Source organism: Zootoca vivipara, chromosome 15, assembly GCF_963506605.1.
Source record: "Zootoca vivipara chromosome 15, rZooViv1.1, whole genome shotgun sequence".
Taxonomy (NCBI): Eukaryota; Metazoa; Chordata; class Lepidosauria; order Squamata; family Lacertidae; genus Zootoca; species Zootoca vivipara.
In genome coordinates, this window is record NC_083290.1 from 1,751,460 (window position 1) to 1,773,685 (window position 22,226).

Below are 22,226 nucleotides of genomic sequence, written 5' to 3' on the forward strand. Positions count from 1 at the left end.
CCACTGAGAGGCCACCTTCACGAAGTGAAGGATGCCAGCCCTCCAAGCAGGTGAGAAAAGCTGGAGGATTTACTAGTATTTACACACCGGGAGGACTCCACCCTCTCCAGGGAGGCCAGTCCAAAGTCTGTGTACCTTGGCTGTACACACTAGTAGCTTTAAAGCAGATTACTGTGCCCCTCAAAGAATCCTGGGAACTGTAGTTTCACCCCTCACAGAGCTAGAGTTCCCAACACCCTTAAAATCTAGAGTTCCCAAGATTATTTGGGATGTGCATTAAATGTGCTTTAAATTCACGGTCTGTGCACATTCCTTAACTTGCTGTTATATGCCCAGGCCTGAGGAGCAATACCTGCTCTGGCAAAGCCAGGGAATCTCCTTGAGAAAATGCTATGCCTGGCTGAGGCTGCACAGGAGAAAATAAATGGCTGAGACAAGCTCTGCCAGAGAGAGCAGGAGAAACCCACATTCCACACGCCCCACGGCTAGAACTCGCTTTCCCTGATTCTGGAGTCTAGGTCACACCCACTAGATGAACAAGCATGCAAGGTATGTTATGACGCAGCAGGAGCGGAAGAGGTTAAGTCAGCTCGGCAGAGCACAAAGAAAACTCCTAAAAACACAGCTGTATAAAGGTTAACACTCAGGCAGTATACCAACGTATCACGTCAGAGGGTGCCCAGAACCTGCCCCACCAAAGACACGCCTGCATGTCTTGCGACAGGGGAGGGACTCTGCTGCTCACTTGTCATGATCAGGCTTTTATAAAAGGAGAACCCAACTTGATTTCCTTTACCTGGCATCAGTTAAGCCCATGAAGTTACATTTCTAACAACTGGTGGATTTTGTTGTATATACTGTATGGGCACAGGGTGTTCTGTAAGATGGCTCAATGTTGCAGCCCAAGTGGGGCCTCGCTCACGTGAGCGGCTGCTTCTGTTTAACTGGCCTGCTTGAAAAGTCTTTCTATTTATTTATTTATTGGAAGGCAGCTCAAGGTGGTGTAGATGGCTCTCCCCCTGCTCATTTAACCCTCACAACCTTGCGAGATAGGCCAGGCTGAGGGAGACAGCAACTGGCCAAGGATCACACCCACTGGGCTTCAGGGCTGAATAGGGTGATTTGAACTTTGGCCTCCCAGGTCCTCGTCCAGCACTCTAACCACTACACCACTGATTGGTGCAATGCTCTCCAGCTCCCATTGCATTCATACAGAAAGGAGTCTGACAGAGAAAGGAAGAAACAGGGTTATGCACTCCTCTCCAAACTGTCTGTGTGAACATTACAGAAGCAGGACTCAATTTTCTCCATATGTTTTCTCCGCCCACCCCAGAAAGTATCATTCTTTGCACTTTCAGAAGCCAGAACTAACCAACTCTAAAATAGCCTCAGTTGCAAAATTGCCAGCTGACTTGAAACAGCGGGGTAGGATATAAATCAAACATAACACGGAAGGTATCTTATACCAAGTGAGATTGTATAAGGAGGTACCGTTTTGTGCTCTGACTGGCAGCAGCTCTCTGGGATATCAGGCAGAGAGACAGGGTCTTTTCCATCAGTTGTTACTGGATTGTTATTTTTTAAATCAGAGATGCCAGAGATTGAACCTAGAACCTGGTGCATACAAAGCAGGTGTTCTCTCCCACAGCCCCTCCTAAGATAAATAAAGATGAATTACAATAACCTCGTGTATATTTGCTGAATGTAATCCTCTTGCATTATTTTATGCAGTCCTGTTTATAAAACGCAAACAGCACAGTAGAGGAAGTAAAAAAACACCTTCCAGAATTTCACCGTCCAGAGGCCCATTGTGCTTTGTGCACATGAATGTTATCAGTGTAACTCCTCCATAAAGGGAGGCAGGCATGGGCCTTTTACCGCCCTCCTTGTTGCTATAGACCTTAAATATTTTAAGCATGCATGGAAAAACTGCAAGGAAGTGAAGGCCACAAATTCACTCCTGCGAACACATGCATCTTACAGGTACACTCACCAGGTTTTGCCTTGCAAAATGTATAAAACATGATTATTATCAGCAAGAGCTCCTTAATTCATCACAGGAAAGAGGTGTCATTTTAATTTGTGTAAGCCACTTTGATTCCCGGTCTGGGGAAAATGTGAGATATAAATAAATAAAATAGTAATAAGAATATTAATAACAATAGATGCATGCAGCAGGGAACGCCGGCCCCACGTCCATGCTGTATATACTCTTCCAAATGTCACCTTTGACTCCCCTGAAAAGCTCAGATTTTAGAATTTACACTCTGAGAGGATAATATGGCCATAGTTCAGTGGCAGATCAACTGCTCTGCATGCAGAAGGCTCCTGAAACCGCTGCCTGAAACCCAGGAGAGCTGCTGTGAGAGAGAGACCGTACTGAGTGAGATGGACCAATAGTCTGCCTTGGTATACTGTGAAAGAGAAGCAGTAATGCTTCCCAGACCAGTTGCTGGGAATCACAATTGGGAGAGAGCACTGCTCTTTGTGCTCAGGTCATGTTTGTGGGCTTCCCATGTGGGCACCTGGCTGGCCACTGTGAGAAGACGATGCTGGGCTGGATGGGCCACTGGCCTCATCCAGCAGGACTCTTCCTATGCAAAGCAGTTGGTAAGATGCTTGGGAACGTGTCTGCTTCTGAAGTGAAAGGTGACACAGCCTAGTCCTTGCAAGGGTGTTGTTAATGCTAATACAAGACAAAGCAAGGCCTTTTACTGCCTCCTGTCTTGGAGCCACAGTCAAAGGACCAGCATCAAGTGCAGGTACACTGAGGAAAGCTGACACCTGCAATTCTCCTGGAAACTATTCTAAACTGCACCTCAAAAACCCTGTCCAGGTTTGGGCTAAATGCCTCACAGCAAACCTTAAGACTCTGAGGCTTCCTCAACTGTTGTGCCCAGACGTGCAGCTGCTGTTCTTTAAAGGATTATTACTACAATTTATTACCATCATTATTATTTACTTCATTTCTTACTCAGTCTTCATCATAAGGTCCAAAGGTGGGTTACAACAACAGAAACACAAGATTACAACTCATGTAAAACAACTGATGGAAGTTGTACAATGAAGGTGCCAGTGGCAACTCAGTGGGGAGGGCATTCCACAGCTTGTGTGCTGCCACAGAGAATGCTCTCTCCCAGCCGCCGCCCCCCCTGAACCTCTGAGAGCAGTGGAAAGAGCAAGAAGCCCCCCCCCTCTGCCAATCTTAACAGTCAAGGGGGTCTGAAAGGAAGCAGTCTTCAAGCTGCAGGGCTTAGACAAGCAGGGATGCCGGACGGGACAGGACAGGACCGCAGGAAGTTAGGAAACAGTCTAATGCCGAACCAGAACATTAATCCATTTAACTCAGTATTGTTGACACTGACTGACAGCAGCTCTCTGGGGTTTTAGAAAGAGGTTGCTCCCAGCCCTACTGGAGATGCCACCAGGTATTGAACCTGAGACCTAATGCATGCAACGCATATGATCCACCGTTGAACTACAGCCCCTCCTCTAATACCAGGACAGATGCACAGATTCCCCAGAAAGCCAGGCAAGCACAGATTGGGCATACATCAAAGCAAAGCTGCACCCCATTCATTGCTGCTTCTTAGCCAGAAAATATTCACTTGCTGAATGACTGCTTGGCATACAGCTGTTTTAAGAAACAAAAACTGCAATCCTAGCAAAGATTTGATGCCAGCCCACCCTGGATATGGGGTGGGGGTGGAGGAAACAACCCTCATTCTTTACATACATGTGCACACAATAATTCTCCAGCCACCACTATACCCACTACCTAAAAAAAACAGCTATGCACACCCAACCACAGGTATCCAACCTCTGCAAACCTGGAATGTGTTACACATCAGATTGGGGAGAAGTGGTACACTGTAGACACACACAAAAGCACCACCAAAACCATGTGGGTGTGACTGATATGCACACACCCCGAACTCTCAAGGTATGGTGTCCATGCACAAACACCGTTTCCCTCCTCATATCAGTTTTTTTATTATTAATTAGATTCCTTCCCCCACCCTTCACTATGCGGTCCTAGGACAGGTTACAGCAATTAAAAAATACAGTATTAAAACACATTAGGATCAAAAGAAAAAAGTGGGCCCTAAAATATATATCTCCCAGGTGTCAAAGGCCAGGGTAAAGAGGTGTGTATTAAATGTCCAAGCTGACACATTTAACATGCACAATTTACAATTCTGTGCACGGGAGCAAGACAGCCAAGCCCTTCCCTGTCTGTATCTCACACATCAATACACTTTTAAAACCTATGGCTTGCCTTCCAAATCAGACCCAAATGGATGTTTACCGTGGACAGAAAAAGCATTTTATTATTCCCTCTCCATATAACATTCCCATGCACACACACCTACCTTCACAGGACATGCTCACAACGCAACCTAGGCCAATTCAAATGCCTGGAAATATGGACAAAGCCGAAGGATGGAGGCAAGAGAGATTTCTGACACCTCCTTGCAGTGTGAGAGAGACAAAGACTATCACTTTAACACAAGACTGGAGGATCTGGCTATTCAAAGAGCACAAGGTTTGGTCACCCCAAGATCATCTCACCCGCAAAGAGCTGCACATTGCAACTCACCTAGGTCAGTTCAAAGCTGGAGGGAGGAATCACATGTGCGTGTACATACAAGAAAGGTACATATTTTGACAGGCACACAGAGAATGCATATTTGAGAGATACTAGACCATAAACAAACCACACACACACACCCTCCATGCATCCTTTCGAATAAACACTCCTAGGACCTGCCTACCGGTCATGCCCAGATGAATGTGCATATAAAGAACATGTGCACACATGCAAATGAGGGAAAGAAACACAAGGACCATGATTTCTGCTACCTGTGTTACTCCATTCATGCACACATTCCCCAAGACCTGCTTCTTACAGGCAGAGAAGACCATGCACCCAACACACCTAGGCCACTTTATGGGGAGGGGGGAGCTGAACTCGAAATCAGAGGGACATCTTTTGCCACAGGGGGCATCAGTATGTGCGCTGTGTGTGAATACGCACACCCTTTGCGCAAAAGCACCTTTAAAGCCACGACCTGCCTCCTCCTACCTGTGTGGACATGTAGGCTGAGTGTGACACACACACACACACACACACACACACCTTGCTTCAAAAACAACCGCCGCCACCCTAGCACATTCCCAAGGCATCTTTAAACCCTGGACACACTCCTCTCCTAAATTCAGGAATTCCAAAACTGAAGGAGACCTACATTTGCGTGCCTCAGTTTATGTGTATAAAAGAACACACACAAACTCGTGTGTATGGGCTGCACCCAACCTTATTCCTTGCTGAAATGAAGGCACCAACATAGGCCCATTGAGTGCCCTCTGAGGAGACCTCCGCTGAGCGACTGAAGTTACTACGGGGCCCATGAAGGAGCACCCTGACTAAGCGCAGGCCCGTGGATCCCAACGGGTCTCCTCTGAGAAGGGGCGCCTCGGCTGACGCAGGCCCATTCATCCCAACCCAAGAGGGAAAGCCTCCTCCCCGGAGGGAAAGTCAGCCGGATGCAACCCGGAAGGGAACACGCGTTATCCCGCTGCTGCACGCGTCGCTCCCTTCACACGAGCGGCGCTTGCACGGTGCCCCACGCCTTCTCCCAACCCCAACCGGCTCTCAGTCTCAGCCCGCGACATCCACACCGAAGAGGAGGAGGCGGCGGCGGCGGCGCTTCTTCTCCTCCCCCAGCGTGCGATGGCGGCGTCCCCCTCCGCCTGCCTCCATCCTCCGTGGCCCCCCGCCCGGCCCCTCGCCTCCCTCGCTCACCGGGCAGCGCGGCTGGATGGCGGCGAGGCCCGGCCCGGCCTCTCCTTCGGTCCCGGCTGCTCGCTGCCTCCGCCTCCTGCGGCCGCTCCCGGGCCGGCATCGAGCGAGCCCAGCCCGCCAGCAGGAGGAGCAGGAGGCGGCGAGGAGGAGGAGGAGATGGAGGAGGAGCGGGAAGAGGCCGGCCTTCTCCCTCCAGCTCGGAGGGGCGAGGCGGGGAAGAGGCAGGTGGGGGGGGGGAAGACCCTACTCAGAGTAGACCGCCCGCCTTGAAAGGGACACGGGCCTCCCGCCGCGGGGGTCTCTCTCAGCGGCTTCGTGGCGAGCAGGGCCGCCGCCCTCCCCTCACGCGCAGATCCAGAGGGGAATAATAATAATGGGTGCTGTGGTGGCCCGCCAAGTCCTACTCAGAGTAGACCTCCCTCCCTGCTGAAATGAAGGGCTGGGGGCGATAATGGTGGGGAGAAGGCGGCACGGCTTGTCAGGGCTTCTTCCTGAGGGGATTCTTCCTATTAGGAAGCCCCTTCTGCGTCTGACTGACTTTCCCCTCACAAAAGCTCTTCATGGTGGCCATGATGATAACGTTCCCAACAACAACAACAACCACCACGACAAAATTCTATCTTGAGGGGGAAAGTCAGGGCATCTAATGGGGCTTACTCGCAAGTAAGTGGGACCGCTAACTCAGGAGTAAGTTGTCCCCTTTGAGCGCCCTGACTGACACTTGAGCTGCTCTGAGGGGAAAGCTAGTCAGGGTCAAAACCTTTGAGAAATTATTAATTAGTGGGACTTACTTCTGAGTTATTAGCATTATTAATTACATTGTTATTATTACCCTCGCAAAAGCAAGCCCCATTGGGCACCCTGAAGGGCTTGTCCCTCAGGCAACATTTTTTTTATCGTTTATTATTATTATTATTATTATTATTATTATTAGCTTCCCTGAGAAGAAAAGGCAGGCAGTGAGGACACCGGAAGAGGCTTACTTCCCAGTAAGCATGACACTCAATTGTTGGTAATCAATACCCTTTTTGATTAAAAAAAACCAAAGAGGTGCCAGTTCTTTTATCCGTATATAGTAAGTGTTGTGGGCACCATCACAAAATGGCTGCTGTCTCTCTCTCTCTCACACACACACACACAAAAACACATTTGGAGACGACAAGTGTTTAAAGTGATATTAATCCATCTATTGCACAAGGTTCATAGCTGCCAAGTTATCCCTTTTTTAAAGGGATTTTCCCTTATGCTGAATAGGCCTCCTCGCGAGAAAAAGGAAAACTTGGCAGCTATGAAGGTTTAATGCATCAGTTATATCTGCATGCATTTACGTAAGGTCCAGAGGGCGGAGGGAGTATTTCTCCCCGTCCCTAGATTGTAAGCTCCTTGAGGCAGAGACTTGTCCTGTCTTTGTAAAGTGCCAGCGGCGTGGATGGCACAATAAGAATGAATGTTAACAGCAGGCGCCATCTCAGAAGAAATACTCCCTCCTGGGCGAGGGTGGAGAAGGAATGTTTTTTTTCTAACAGGGTGCCTGCCACCCATGGATTTCTCAGCACTATAATTAAAAACTAATCAACATTTTGTGAAGCCTGTTGCTCAATTCATTAGGGGCATCTCTTTCATCTACTAAAACTGCAATCTTAGGCACACTTCATTGGGCACACGCAAATTATATCCCCATGAACACTTGTGCAGGTTAATCTACTCAAACAATGAATCCACTCGTGTTTCTTCAGTCAAAGGGACAGACCTGCTCTTTTCCCCCCATTCTTGTCCCCCAATTCTTTTTGCATCATATTTCTAGCAGCTGTTTTATTTGGGGGGTTTTTTTGTGTGTGTTAACGGTGAACTCAGTGGTTCCGTGCTCACAGAAATGAGGCTGCAACAGGTATGCACCAAGCATTTGAAGCACACACCTTCCCACAAAGAATCATGGGAACTGTAGTTCCCAGCACCCTTAACAAACTCCGAGTATCATTTCAGGGGAGAAAACAGAAAAGGGCAGTGGGGAGAGAGGGTAGGATGTCCTGCTCAGGGGAAACGGCTGGCTGGGACCCTGGCCAGGAGCAGTCCTCCCGCTAAAAGATGATGATACGCTGCAACATTTTGTTGCAACCCCCTCTTGCGCCCTGCTCTACTGTCGGCTTTAGACTGAGTTGCTATAACAGGTCTATCAATGTACAAAACATTGTACAAAACATAATAACTGGCCAAGTATTCATTTGTTTTGAGAGAGAAGTTATGAACTGGTGTTTCACTCTCAGTTATCAGGGTGGTGGTGGTGGTGTTGTTTTTGCAGACTGTCTGTATTGATGAAACAGAGCTGCCAACCATTATGGTGCCAACTATTGTTTTCAAGGGTTCTGTTGTACATGAGGCCATTTTAATATAGAAATATATATTGTGATAGGGACTTGATAGCAGAGAATTCTGCATTAGTTAGGAACAAAACCTTGTAATCTCTAGCAGACATTCCTCATCATGCCATTTTGTTAAGGGAGACCCCATCTGCTAAGGGAGACCCCATTCATTTGATCCCATTTGTTAAGGGAGACCCCATTCATTTGATCAGGCTTTCTGACTGTTCCCCATGCAGGGATTTGGATCAGGGCCAGTGTTGAGGGTGGCATGCCCAGACTCCTGACAAGGCACTCATTTCCATAGGGGGCTCTCTCTGCAAAGCAAAACTTTGACTTCTGCATGCTGGACCACTTGTGCTTTCCAGACACTTTTCTTTCTTTTGGTTAACAGGTAACAGATTTTCATGACAGATAATGCAATAAATAGACTCCTCTCTTTCCACACAAACAGAAAACAATTGTAAGTGCACAGAGAACTTTTCAACGGTTGCTCCACATAGCAAAGCATATTGACCTGTTTTCTTTATCGGATGCCAAGTTCAATTAAAATAATAGGGAGATTTCTTTTCTCCTTTTTAAATGATTACCGTATTTGAACAACTTTTCTGCCCTCTAGTGGACTCTGCTTCAAAAGGCACATCCACCTTTGTTTTGGAACACCAGGATGGAATGAATTAAGAATGCTAGCAGTCTGTTGAGTCTCATGCTTAGATTACATAAGGCTGCAAGTCTAACCCTGCTTACCTGCTGCAGGTATTCAGTAGAGTTGTTGTTGTTGTTGTTTAGTCGTTTAGTCGTGTCCGACTCTTCGTGACCCCATGGACCATAGCACGCCAGGCACTCCTGTCTTCCACTGCCTCCCGCAGTTTGGTCAAACTCATGTTCGTAGCTTCGAGAACACTGTCCAACCATCTTGTCCTCTGTCGTCCCCTTCTCCTAGTGCCCTCCATCTTTCCCAACATCAGGGTCTTTTCCAAGGATTCTTCTCTTCTCATGAGGTGGCCAAAGTATTGGAGCCTCAGCTTCACGATCTGTCCTTCCAGGGAGCACTCAGGGCTGATTTCCTTAAGAATGGATAGGTTTGATCTTCTTGCAGTCCCTGGGACTCTCAAGAGTCTCCTCCAGCACCATAATTCAAAAGCATCAATTCTTCGGCGATCAGCCTTCTTTATGGTCCAGCTCTCACTTCCATACATCACTACTGGGGAAACCATAGCTTTAACTATACGGACCTTTGTCGGCAAGGTGATGTCTCTGCTTTTTAAGATGCTGTCTAGGTTTGTCATTGCTTTTCTCCCAAGAAGCAGGTGTCTTTTAATTTCGTGACTGCTGTCACCATCTGCAGTGATCAAGGAGCCCAATAAAGTAAAATCTCTCACTGCCTCCATTTCTTCCCCTTCTATTTGCCAGGAGGTGATGGGACCAGTGGCCATGATCTTGGTTTTTTTGATGTTGAGCTTCAGACCATATTTTGCGCTCTCCTCTTTCACCCTCATTAAAAGGTTCTTTAATTCCTCCTCGCTTTCTGCCATCAAGGTTGTGTCATCTGCATATCTGAGGTTGTTGATATTTCTACTGAAAAAATAAAAAATATCAGTAGAGTTACCTCTGAGTAAACATGGTTAGGACTGAGGTGCTATTCCTTTGAACATCCAGTAGGCAGAACATTTAGGTTCTCTTTTCCAAAGTTCAACTTTCTCCACCCAAACCGATGCTTCTTTTTAAAGAGTCTTTCAGATTCCTGTTGGTTGATATGATGTGGACGCTAGCCCATGAGCAGTAAAACTGTTAGTCTTTAGGGTACCACAAGACTCTTGGCTGGTTTTGCTCTTTGGGCGTTCCTTTATTGCACTGCTCTGAGCAGGCGCCCGAGGGTGTTCATAGTGTACATTGTCTCTTAGGTGCTGTAGTCTAGTCCAGGAGTAGACAACCCTTTTTCTTCTGCCAAGGCCACATTCCCTTGACAGCAAGCAATCTGCCAGGGGCCACAAACCAGCAGTGGGCACCACGGGGGGAATCAATTCCTGGGATGTGGTGGTTTAAGCAGGTGACCATTGATGTGAGTTAATTTGGTTTTTAGTCTTTTGTTATTGTAACTGTGTGTATTGAATTATTGCTGTTTTTCTCAAGTGAAAATTTTATTTTGCTCTTTCTTTTGTAAACCATTTTGAGTGGAGGGTTGGCAATGGAATTCAGAGATGGTTATCAGGAGGAACACCCGATGCTTCCACAATGGCTGCCAACACTGTCAACGATGCTTCATCCCCTTCACCCTCCCTTAGACAGGCTCATCTCAAACTGCAGCTCTGGAGTCCCTCCGTTAAGCCTCCTGCTGGGTCCTGGCCAAGGAGGTGGGGAGAGGCAGGGCGCCTTTTGTTCAATTCTATATGGCTCATTTGCCAAAAAACAAAAGCGCTCGCTCAGATGCCAGGCAGAGTGCTGAGGTGGCAGCTTATGGGCCGCCACTGGCAATCCCTCTGAGTGGAAGCCACGGGCCGGGCGCTAGGCCCACCTGCCTGCTTCCCAGAGGGGCAGAGAGAAGCCAGCATGCTGCCCTTAGAAAATAAGTGACCCCTCTCCCCAGCAGCTTGGGAGATTGGCCAGACTTTACTGTTTCAAGGTTCCTGGGCAGAAGGGAGTTCCACAGCCCCAGCCTGGGAGAGAGAAACACAGAATCTTGTGCGTCTTTCACAATATCTGGGGGGGGATGCAAGAAAAGCGAAAAGCCATGGTTGTCCTAAAGAACCATCGCTCCCTCAAAAGCAGCAGGGGTAGGGGAACTTTTTCAGCCCAAGGGCCACATTTCCCTTCCAAGGGGCCACATACCATTGGTGGGCGGGGCCAGAGCAATGAATGCAAATTTTACCTTTATACAGTAGGCTAGTTTCTGCACCTGTACTCAAGCACCCCTCTCTGCCCTCTATCCAAACAAGCAGGAGGCATTACCAGAGCTCACTGACTCATTTCCAGCAAGGCAGAAGCACTCAAAGAGGGTGTGAATGAGGACTGATGAAGGGTGTGGCCTGGAGAGGGGGGGTGTGGCCTGGGAACAGTCCCAATGACCTGACAGAAAGGCCTGCAGGGCCACATTTCTCTCCTGATCTGCAGGTTCCCCGTTGCTGCTCAAAAGCAACAGCATATCTTGCTTCATGCCAACATACTCAAAAACTCAAAACTATTTGCTCCTTTTTCAGATCCTAGCCCAATGCTATTGCAGCTCTCGCCCTGGGATGTGGGTACAATAAGCCCTCAACTTATGTACATGTAACTTGTGTGCATTCATGCTTTACATGTATGGCAAAAAAAATTAAAGTTTTTAAAACGGGGTGGGGTTCCAGGAAAAATGACTTTGGCAGTCCCGCCCACCATTGAAGCCAATGGGTTTTGACTATAAGTGATTTTGGCTTTTGACAGGATCCCCGAAACATAACCCCCATGTAATTTGTGGGCTTTCTGTATAAGATCCCTAGCTGTCTCCTTTAGCTAGTGCCCCCTTGTTAGTGGCCAAGTTGTGTTGAAGGGGGGCATGAGAGAGCAGAACAACCTAGAGGAGTCTGGGTACAACTGGCATAATTCAGAAAACACAGAATGTGGCATTAGGTACAGGATCCTGCTCCCTGAGATTCCCACTCTACGAACCTTCTGGATCAGAACAACTGCCCATCTAGTCCAGTATCCTTTTCTCAGAGAGGCCAACCAGGTGCTCTAATGGTAAGCCTGCAAACAGGATCCGAGCACAAGAGCCCTCTCCCCTCCTGGAGTTTCCAGCAGCTGGTATTCAGAAGCATTGCTGCCTCCAACCGTGGACTTTCGTGGCTAGTAGGCATCAATAGCCGTCTGCTCCATGACATTGTCCAATCTTCTTTTAAAGCCATCTAGGTTGGCCACCACTCCCTCCTGTGGGAGGGAGTTCCATAGATGGGTGCTGTGCTAAGAAGTGCCCCTTCTCATTTCCCCCAGACACTAGCCAGCCATTCCTGCAGGCGGCCCCCGCCCTGGGTGGGTGCTGGGCAATGCACCCTCAGCCAAGAATGCAACTTGGACGGTGGAAGCGAGCCGTTGAAATCTCTGGGGATCAAGGGAGGCTCAGTGGCAGAGAATGCATCATGCTGACCACAGCTCAAAGCTTGCCCGGTGCATATCGGGATGCTGGCCCTATATAAACAAACAGGGACGGTACAGGCAGCAGGGCGGCCCATGGAGGAACTGTCACCATTCAGCGAGCGAGGTGAGTCACTCCAGAGAAAAAAACCCTGCCCCAAATTCTCTCCCCCGTCGACTTTATTTATCAAGACCGAGACTCCTGTCCGGAAAGAAACCCTCCCAACAGGCTGTCTCTTAAATTGAACCCCCCATAATCAAACTGGAGGAAAACGGCAGGTCTTGGACAACCTATTTGCATTGCATTGCAATTCCTATCCCACCTCTCCTCCTAAGAGCTCACGGTGGTGTATGTGGTTCTCCCCCACCCCATTTTATCCTCACAACAACCCTGTGAGGTAGATTAGGTGGAGAGAGGCAGTGGACTGGCCCAAAGTTGCACCCAGGGAGCTTTGTGACCGAGTGAGGATTTGAATCCTGTTCTCCCAGCTCCGAGTCTGACACTAATCACTACACCATGCTGGCTCCCAACTGAGGATAGAGGTGGCTAATAATAATAATTTGCACCTCCACTGCCCTACTTTGGGCATTTTTGTAGGTCAACTGACCTACTTCTTAACTTTGCGAAAAAATACGCAAATCAAAACGCAGCCATTCTTTGAGATGTGCACATCTCTGAATTTTGTGATGCTGTTCTCCAACTGAATAATGTCTATGGGGGAAATATGCATTTAAGAATGCATATATTAATGAAATCAACGTATTAAAATGACAGGGGAAATCACTTGCAAAAAAAATGTGCCTATCAGGCAAAAGTGCATGCAAGAAGGTGTATATTTGGAAAAATTGGCACTAAAACTCTGATGGATTTCACGAGAACTTAAACATAAATAAAATGCTGATGCAGAAATTAGAATCCGAAATTGACAGATGAGTCCACACCTGTCTGCACCACTGTACCATTTTGGAACCCAAACTGGGGGGAGAGACAGGAAAAGCCATCCAGTCACAAACCGGACAAACTTGCACCTCTGCTCATTGCAGGTGAGGTGGGAGCCTCTTAAATCTGCTTTTGGGGTTTAGAAACCTACATTGTGGGTTTAGGGCCCTGCATCTGCCAGACACTGCGCTCTCCTGGAAGCACTTGTGTCTGCAGCAAGGATGAATCTGAAGGGACCTTGCTGTCAAAATGGGCACCTATGCAGATTTTGAGACAAGTTTGATGTTTCCCACTGTTTTTTCTTTCCCTTAGAACTCAGCCACGCAGCCAAGATGGCACAGATAAACCCGCAACCGGCCCAGGTGGGCACGTGGAAGGTACGTCCCGGTGGTTAAAACACTCCTGTGGCAATACAAAGACTAGCAGATTTATTGCAGGGGGTTGGACTAGGTGGCCCTTCCAGGTCTACAGTTCTGTGGATTGTGCTTTCATGCTGAGGATTGGCTTTAAGCCTGGTGCCCTCCTGGCCTGCTTCTCGTGGGCATATCTGGTCCCAATGGTTCCAGTGACAGGCAGCAGTCTAAGTGGCTAGGAACCAAGCCACCATTTTACAGTACCCTGGGATGACGCTACTTCAGGGGCGTTGTGGGTGATTAAAATGGCATCCTGACACTCTGCGAGTGGGGCTGGCATGCTGGGACCTGCTCTGTGGGTTAGATTAGGGGCAGAAACCTTTTTCAAGCCAAGGGGCACAACCCCTACTGGGCAGGGCCGGCCCTATGATGAGGCAGAGTGAGGCAGCTGCCTCAGAAGGAAGATGCTGAGCGGCGGGGAGGAGACGGAGCTGTGAGAGTGCCATGATGCCTGCCTTGTACCCCTTCACTAGCCTGCTGCCCTCAGGTACAGTGGGAAATGCTTTCCTTTCCCCAGTGTTGGAGTAAGATTCAGCTGCCAGTTCAATGGGATTCTGTAGACGCCTTGGGGGAGGGTGACACCTTGTCCTTTGCCTCAGGCGGCCAAATGTCTAGAGCCAGCCCGGCTACTGGGGGGCACCAGAATCCTACATTGGAGGGGGTTGGACTAGATGACCCTCAGGGTCCCTTCCAGCTCCACAGTTCTATGATTCTATGCCCGTGGTGGACAGGCAGAGCAATGGGTGTAAATTAGTACAGTAAGCTAGCTCCTACACACGTTAACACACCCATCCCTCTGTTTTCTATTTTAATTTTTATTTATAAAGTTCATTAAAACTGACAACATAAAAACACAAAATGAGAACACAAAATACATAAGAAAAACAAGAACAGGAACAAGACAATAACCCTCTTCCATCCCATCAAGCAAGAGTAATTTCTAGCCAGGCAAAAACACTGAAGGAGGGGCAGGGAGGGGCGTGGAAAGCGGGAGCCCTCGCCCTGCCCCACCTGACGCTGTCGCTCTCTTGCAGATCACTGCCTACGATCAGGAGAACTTCCAGGGCAAACGGATGGAGTTCGCCACCTCCTGCCCCAACATCGTGGAGTGCAGCTTCGACAACGTGCGCTCACTCAAGGTGGAAAGTGGCGCGTGAGTACAGGGGGTAGTGGGGCTTCCAAAAGCAAGAAGTCAGGGTTAAGAACATAAGAAGAAAGAGCCTGCCGGATCAGGCCAATGGCTCATCAGGGTCCAGCACCCTGTTCTCACAGGGGCCAGCCAGAGCTCCAATTGGGAAGCCCTCAAGCACAGCCCTCTCCCCTCCTGCGGTTTCCAGAAGCACTGCTGCCTCCGATTGTGGAGGCTGAGCCATCATGGGTTCCAGGATCCAGCCCCACGGGGGGGTCTCCCCAGCCCTGTCCATAGCTGCCAAGTTTTCCCTTTTCTTGCAAGGAAGCCTATTCAGCATAAGGGAAAATCCCTTAAAATAAGGGATAACTTGGCAGCTATGGCCCTGTCATGGAGGTAGCCTCCTCCCACCACTGTGGGTCATGCAGGCCCCATAGCAAGTGTCCTCCTGTTCTCAGTCAGATGTTCCAAAACCACACAGCCCACCTGAACCCATAAAGGCCCTCCTCCAGAGCCAACAGCCTGCAGGAAACGTATTCTTGGTTTGATTCGACAAAGGTGGTTCCCTGAGCCACATACGGCAAGGGTGAAGTTCATTGGACACCCCCATCCTCATCCCATTTATATGCCAGCTTTTGATTTAAGTTTCCAAGGCATCTTATACAACACAAAAGGGTGCTTCCAGGCTGTTGTGGATCCAGCCACCTGCTGGCAAATTGGGGTCATGTAATTACAGCTGATTATGAGGCCCTCTGCAAGAAACTGGCTCCCCCCCACACATAAAAATGGATTCCCCCCCCCCTTCGCTTTTTTGAAATATGGAAAGTGATGAGGAAATGCACTGGAAAGCGTGCTACAGACGCTTGCTTTGGCTTCCCTGCAAACAAATCAGAATAAAGATCTATTAAATAGCCAACATAGCATCTGAATTCCCTGGAATTTCCTGGAGCATTGTGGTGTTGCCTCTTTTGCGCAAGTTTCCTTTATGTGTTTATTTATATCTTTCATCTCCTTACCTGACCCTGCTTTCTTTCTTTCTTTCTTTCTTTCTTTCTTTCTTTCTTTCTTTCTTTCTTTCTTTCTTTCTCTCTCTCGTTAGAATATTTTGTTAATCTCATTATACATTTAATATATATATATATATTAAAAAATCATATGGGATATTATGCCAGAATGCATAACTTGCTTGAAAGAGTCCAAGAGTTTAAACGGTGTAAGCCAGGGCCGGCCCACCCATGAGGCAAGGGAGGTGAATGCCTAAGGCGGCAGGGTTCATAGAGGCAAGGAATGCATTGCCTGCTGCTGCTGCTGCTGCTGCTGCTGCTGCTGCTGTAGTGACAGCAATGGCTGCTGCACACTCTTGGAAGCTAGATCAGCCGCCTCCTTGGCAGCCCCCTCCCCAAATGCTACCTCTACAGTGGCCTCTGGGGGAATAGGAGGTGCTGCTTGTCTCCCCCCACCCATGGAGAGAAAATGGTGGGGGCTGCCCTCAAAGCCTTTGATTCCCACAGCTGCCATCAGCTATGGTTGATTAGATTCCCTACCTTTGTTCCCAATGTATATTTTCACCCATCTCTTCTTCCCTGGAGTGGGGGAGGCACCATTTTCTGGTTTGCCTCAAGGAGGGGTCCCCAAACTACGGCCCGGGGGCCGGATGCGGCCCAATTGGCCTGCCAATCCGGCCCGCGACGACCCCCACCGCCCGCCACCGCCCGCTCTTACAGCGCGCAGCGCGGCAGCCCTCTTCCAGGTCGGGAAAAAAGCGCCAAAAATCCTTTGTGCGCATGCATATGGGCCTCTCCCGACCCGGAAGAGGTCATTTCTGGTGCACTTCCGGGTCGGGGGAGGCCCATACGCATGCGCACAACGGATTTTCGGCGCTTTTTCCACCCTGGAAGCGCGCCGCCGCACAGGCGCGCGCTCCCCCGTCCTCCGGCCCGCCGCGCGATCGGCACGGTGGGAACCGGCCCAAACGCCGATAAGTCTGGGGACCCCTGCAAGTGACCAAATGTCTTTGGCTGGCCCTGGTGCAAACAGCTCCTGAAAGCACATCCATCAGGCTAATAAAAGATAGGCTGTTGGACTGTTGTTCCATCACAAGTCACCTTGTCCGTACTGCTGCAATGTAGGCTGCCTAAAGTCCTTCTGGAAACACGGGGCTTCCCTTTTCTCCAGCCCGCAGGGTCCATGCTTTGTGCACTCTTAACAAATCAGCATTCTTCAAGAGAATCCCAGGTGTCTCTCCCTTTTGCTCTTGTCTCCCCTGCCCTCCTCTTGTATGCTGTTGCTGACTGGAATTTCAATTTAAAATATAATGAAAATAATGTCCCTGCAGGGTGGATGCTTCATCAACAGGTTGTCAGGAAGTGCATGAAATGAAAGACGGCGTCTAAGGGGTATCCTGTGACAGAAACACACAGAGAGAGAGAGAGAGAGAGCGCAGTGAAAAGACAGTTAAACTATCCCAGCTGTTGCCAGGGAGGTCCCCTGAGGTGACCAAGTTGGGGATTCCCAGGCCAAAGGAAAGTATTGAGAAACCTCCCTTTACACAAGAGGCTCGTGCATAGCTGACTGGGGCAGGTCAAGAACCCAGCCCCAGAATCAGACCCGTCCGGGGCTGCCCACAAGGGTATATTTAGGCTGAATAACGAGAACCGGATTATCACTTCTTTGAGGGCCCGTCGCTCAGCCGTCCTGCTGTGGGGCAGACCAGCCTCTCCGCCAGTGGGATAAAACAAGGGCATGTGATGCATACCGTCTGAGTGTCCTGATTTTCCAGGGACAGTCCCGGAAATACAAAGCCATCCCAGCTTCTGATCTGACCCCAGAATGTCTCCTTTCCCCCTCCAGCACTGCCAGTGCTGAGCTCGGGGAGTACGATGTGCCAACGCTTGTCCTGTGAGGTAGCATCCTGTTGCCTCTCCATGGCTGCCTCCTCCCTTGGGCAGCTCATAGCAGCTGCTGGAGAGCAGGCAAGGAGGAGGCCAGCCCCGTGTGACTTGCTCTGAGGGGTCACCAGAGGGCAGGACCGCCCTGGGCAGGAAGAAGGGTGGAGTGCAAGGGAGCCTTGGTTTTGTGGATAAAAAAAATGCTTTGTGTTTCTAAGTGTCCACATCTAATCTTGCCCCTTTCTAAAATGTATTTATGGCTGTGTGTTTTTCCTTTTGCAAATCTACCAAAGAATAAAATAACATCAGGGTTAAGGGTTTTTCTCAGGACGGTGGAGGGCCTGTGCGCTGTGCCCCATTGGTATCGTGGGGGTGGCACTTGCTCTTCTTCTGATAGAAAATGCTCTGTGGGTGGGGGGACCAAAATTGGGGGGGGGTCATGGATGGTGGGGAGAGTAAAGCCCCTCTTTTCATCCGGGGAAGGTGTGTGGTGTGGCCCCGGCTTCTTGCTGAGCGTCTCCTACTTCCTCTCCGCAGCTGGTTTGGCTATGAGCACACCAACTTCTGTGGGCAGCAGTTTGTCCTGGAGCGCGGAGAGTATCCCCGCTGGGAGGCCTGGAGCGGCAGCAACGCCTACCATGTGGAGCGGCTGATGTCCTTCCGCCCCATCTCCTCCGCAGTGAGTCCCATCGCCTTTGCCGCGTGGCATTATGCAAGGACCACAATCACAGGCCTGTTAAAATGAGACCTCTCTGGAGAAAGAACCAGCTTTCCCGGTTCAGGAGGCAAGCGTTCGGGTTTCACATAACTCCTTTTTGAGCCGCATGCAAACTTTCCAGCTTCACAGAGTTCTTCTTTAGCATAAATAAATAAGGTTCTTGGGAGGTTTTTAAAAAAAACAAAATTGCCTAATAATAATAATAATAATAATAATAATAATAATACCACCTCCAGTCCAGAGATTGGGGTGTTAGGGGAGGTGTGAGTTAAGTTTGTTAATTTAGTTTAGATGGACAGGGTACAAATAAAATTCATCATCATAATCATTTATAAACTGCTTAATATTGTAAAAAATATTTAAGTGGTATGCAAGCTGCTGAAATTATGCAAAAGGGTAAAACTAGAGCCGTTTTTACTTCTTCTTGCTGTTTAAGGCCAGCCCTCTTTGGACCCCCCCCCACAGGGTTAGGAATTGCAACATTGTGGCTTTTCAAGTTAAATTAAAACTGCTGCAGAAGAGGCATACTGTATCAACAGCTTTTAGGCAGACAGGCTAAGAGGGCTCAGTCCCAATGGGTCCAAAACTGGGAGAGATCAATAGAGGGCCTGGGCAGCTGAAGCCACGGGCAGCCCCTGCCTGGCACATAATGTTACGCACAGATGGCATCTTACCCCCGATATTATTGTCCCGCATGTCAGGCCCCTTGAGCCCTGTGTGCTGGAGGGGCTGTGAAGTCATAGAATCATAGAGTTGGAAGAGACCACAAGGGTCATCCAGTCCAACCCCCTGCCAAGCAGGAAACACCATCAAAGCATTCCTGACAGATGGCTGTCAAACCTCCGTTTAAAGACCTCCAAAGAAGGAGACTCCACCACACTCCTTGGCAGCAAATTCCACTGCCGAACTGCTCTTACTGTCAGGAAGTTCTTCCTAATGTTTAGGTGGAATCTTCTTCCTTGTAGTTTGAATCCATTGCTCCGTGTCCGCTTCTCTGGAGCATCAGAAAACAACCTTTCTCCCTCCTCTATATGACATCCTTTTATATCTTTGAACATGGGAGTCATGGGAACATCCCTACCTTTATGGTGGCAACGCGAAGTTGGCATCCTGAATTTTGGACAGGTGTTTTCACTGAAAAGAGGGCTGCTTTGCTTTTTCCTCCACCCCCACAGAGCCACAAGGAGTCCAAGATCACCCTTTATGAAAAGGAGAACTTCATGGGGCAGCCGTGGGAGGTCCATGACGACTACCCTTCCCTGCAGGCCATGGGCTGGAACAACAGCGAAGTGGGCTCTATGAAGATCCACTGTGGCGCGTAAGTGGGGGAACGATGGCATGAGACATAAGGCCAGGGAAGGGTGCCATGCGGGCATGCCAACTCCAGGGGGCCAAGGTGTCTTCGGCCCCCTCGATATTTGTTTGAAGGGGACCCGGCCCCCTCAATGTTGAAGACGTGGCATTGTGGAAGGCAGCCCTGTCCTGCACACTGCCAGGAGACGAGTGTGACGTCATGCGCGTGCAACATGACCCCCTTAATCTTAGGGAGAGCTGGCGCCTCTGCCCCAGATGTGCCAAGATGGCCTAACCCGGGGTAGTCAAACTTTTTAAACCTGTTGTTGTTTAGTCGTGTCCAACTCTTCATGACCCCATGGACCAGAGCATGCCAGGCACTCCTGTCTTTTTATACCTACCGCCCACTAATGCATCTTTCTTGATGGTAAAATTTCCTTACCACCCACCAGCGCTCGATGGAAGCTTGTGGCGTAGAACCCCCTACTGCCCCCCTAGAATCCTGAAATGCCCACTAGTGGGAGGTAGGAACCAGGTTGACAACCCCTGGCCTAACCAAACCACCCAAGAAACAAACAGGCAAACGGCCCTTTCTGCACCTACCAGGGATTTGCAACTGCGTCACACACACACCTGGTTGCTGATTCCTGCATTTCAAGGGGTTAGACTGGATGATCTGGGGGGGTCCCTTCCAACTCTACAGTCGAAGGATGTGGAGGGTTAGCTGTGCTCCCTGGACAGGTCTTCTTGGCCCCAACTGGGCAACTCAGCTTTTGTATCTCTCTGCAACTCCTCCTCCTCTGCAGGTGGGTTTGCTACCAGTACCCCGGCTACCGCGGCTACCAGTACATCCTAGAGTCCGACCACCACGGTGGAGACTACAAGCACTGGCGGGAGTGGGGCTCTCACGCACAGACCTTCCAGATCCAGTCAGTCCGGCGCATCCAGCAGTAGGCCTGAAGGCAAGTGCGCACGCACACACAAACACACACCCTGGAACAGAGCATCAGGGCTGCAAGTTGCCAGTGCAGAAGGGAGGACTCCCCTTTTCACTCCACCTCCCCCACACAGGTGCTTAAACCTCCCCCCCCCCCCCGGTCCTCTGGAATCCTCTCCAGCATCTTCCTTGCTGCCACAAAGAGGAAGGAAACAGCTGAGAAGGAAATGTGTGTGTGTGAAGCAGGAAGCACTTTGTACTGCACATGCTCTGGTGTCAACGTGTTTGCGCAAGATGCACAGGGCACTGTAGGCAGGCAGAAAGACGGCAGCCCAACGTTCCCTGCATGCTTAAAAATAAAGCCAGGCTTGTGCTCAAAACAGGAGTGGTTTTGTATGATTTACATTTTACGTGATCGAAAGGTGTGGTCAAATCATGTTTTGGAAACCTTAAAATAAGAAGCACCTCCCTCTCTGGCTTGGGACAACAGTAGGCTCCACCCACCAACCCACCCACCGGCGCATATTCTCAATTACACTATTGAGGGCTAGAAACTTGTGCAGTTTAAAAACACACACATGGAAGGTGGGAGTCTTGTGAAGCCGAATCCGGCATCCACTCTGGCATTCTATACAGATATGCAGCTTATTTCTGACAACACACCCAAAGGTCTCTTGGGCATAGATTTTGCCAACTGCAAGGGGGGGGCCTACACAAAGTCACCCTTAGGTGGGGCTCAGACACTAATAGGAGCTGCTTAAGCCAGGTGGGAGGAAGGTGGGAGGGAGTCCAGCAACAGCTGGAGACTGACTATGGGGTGGAAGGGAGGAGGAGGCAAGAAGCAGCTCTAGAGCAGAGCTAGGAGGCAAAATGTTTTCCCCCACCCCCAATGAGATACTGATTTGTTTGCAAAGATCACCACAGCACCATCAGCCAGCCATTCTCCTGAAAACAGAAATTCAACCTTATTACCTCCAACATCACCACCCGAATGGTGATAATTACCTCTAGTGAAATTATCACCAAGAACAGGACTGGTTGGAAAATCAGAACTGAAAAACAACAGACACATGGAAACTTGATTTTTTTTATTGAACATTTTACATCATGTAGCATCTCTTTAATTTATTTTGTTCTACAACCATCTCTCTCCATTTTTAGTTTTCTTCATTAAAATATAAAATAGATTCTTTTTAGTGGGTGGGAAAGTTTTAAGAACTGTTGTGGAATAGCATTTTTTTTAAAAAAGGGAGGGAGGGAGGGGGAAAGCTGAGATTTTGCTTCCGTAAGTGACAAAACTCTCCTAGCCTGAGCAACTGAATGGAGGCTGATTGATGGACAGGTGAAATTTGGCTGGTTCTGGGTCTGTCACCCCCCCACTGCAAACCCCCTCAACAAAACCCACCAGTCCCTCCAGTCTGAGAAGTAGTGCCCTTTTTGCAGCTGGGCGCACAGCCCATTCCTATCCACCGTGAAACATTTGGAGAGAAGGGGAGGGGAAACGGCAAAATGCTCTGGCCTTTTGGCCAGAAATGCCCCTCCCTCCAGTCTTGGTGCTATGGAATAAGAGAGCTCTAAGCAGGTGGATTTTTTTCCTCTTGAAGAACAGGGAGTATCTCACACACATAGTCTAGGCCAGAC

At 49.2% G+C, this 22,226-nt stretch overlaps 2 protein-coding genes across 4 annotated transcripts in view; one reads left to right on the top strand and one right to left on the bottom strand.

Annotated features, from left to right (window-relative positions):
- MYO18A (myosin XVIIIA) overlaps nucleotides 1-5,939 on the bottom strand; it is a 149,584-nt gene extending 143,645 nt beyond the window's left edge. For 2 of the 3 annotated variants that reach the window (XM_035139745.2, XM_035139744.2), the window contains exon 1: nucleotides 5,807-5,936. The gene's annotated coding sequence lies outside the window, so the exon portion shown is untranslated. Of the gene's footprint in view, nucleotides 1-5,806 lie in introns of all 3 variants that reach the window. The other variant, XM_035139736.2, reaches the window with a different exon arrangement.
- A 6,424-nt stretch (nucleotides 5,940-12,363) lies between these two features.
- Nucleotides 12,364-20,605, top strand: CRYBA1 (crystallin beta A1). The gene is made up of 6 exons (XM_035139555.2): nucleotides 12,364-12,394; nucleotides 13,520-13,584; nucleotides 14,655-14,773; nucleotides 18,175-18,316; nucleotides 19,531-19,673; nucleotides 20,455-20,605. Exons 1-6 carry the CDS (start codon nucleotides 12,364-12,366, stop codon nucleotides 20,600-20,602), a joined length of 648 nt encoding a protein of 215 aa, XP_034995446.1. The 3' UTR covers nucleotides 20,603-20,605.
- The last annotated feature ends 1,621 nt before the right edge of the window (nucleotides 20,606-22,226 follow it).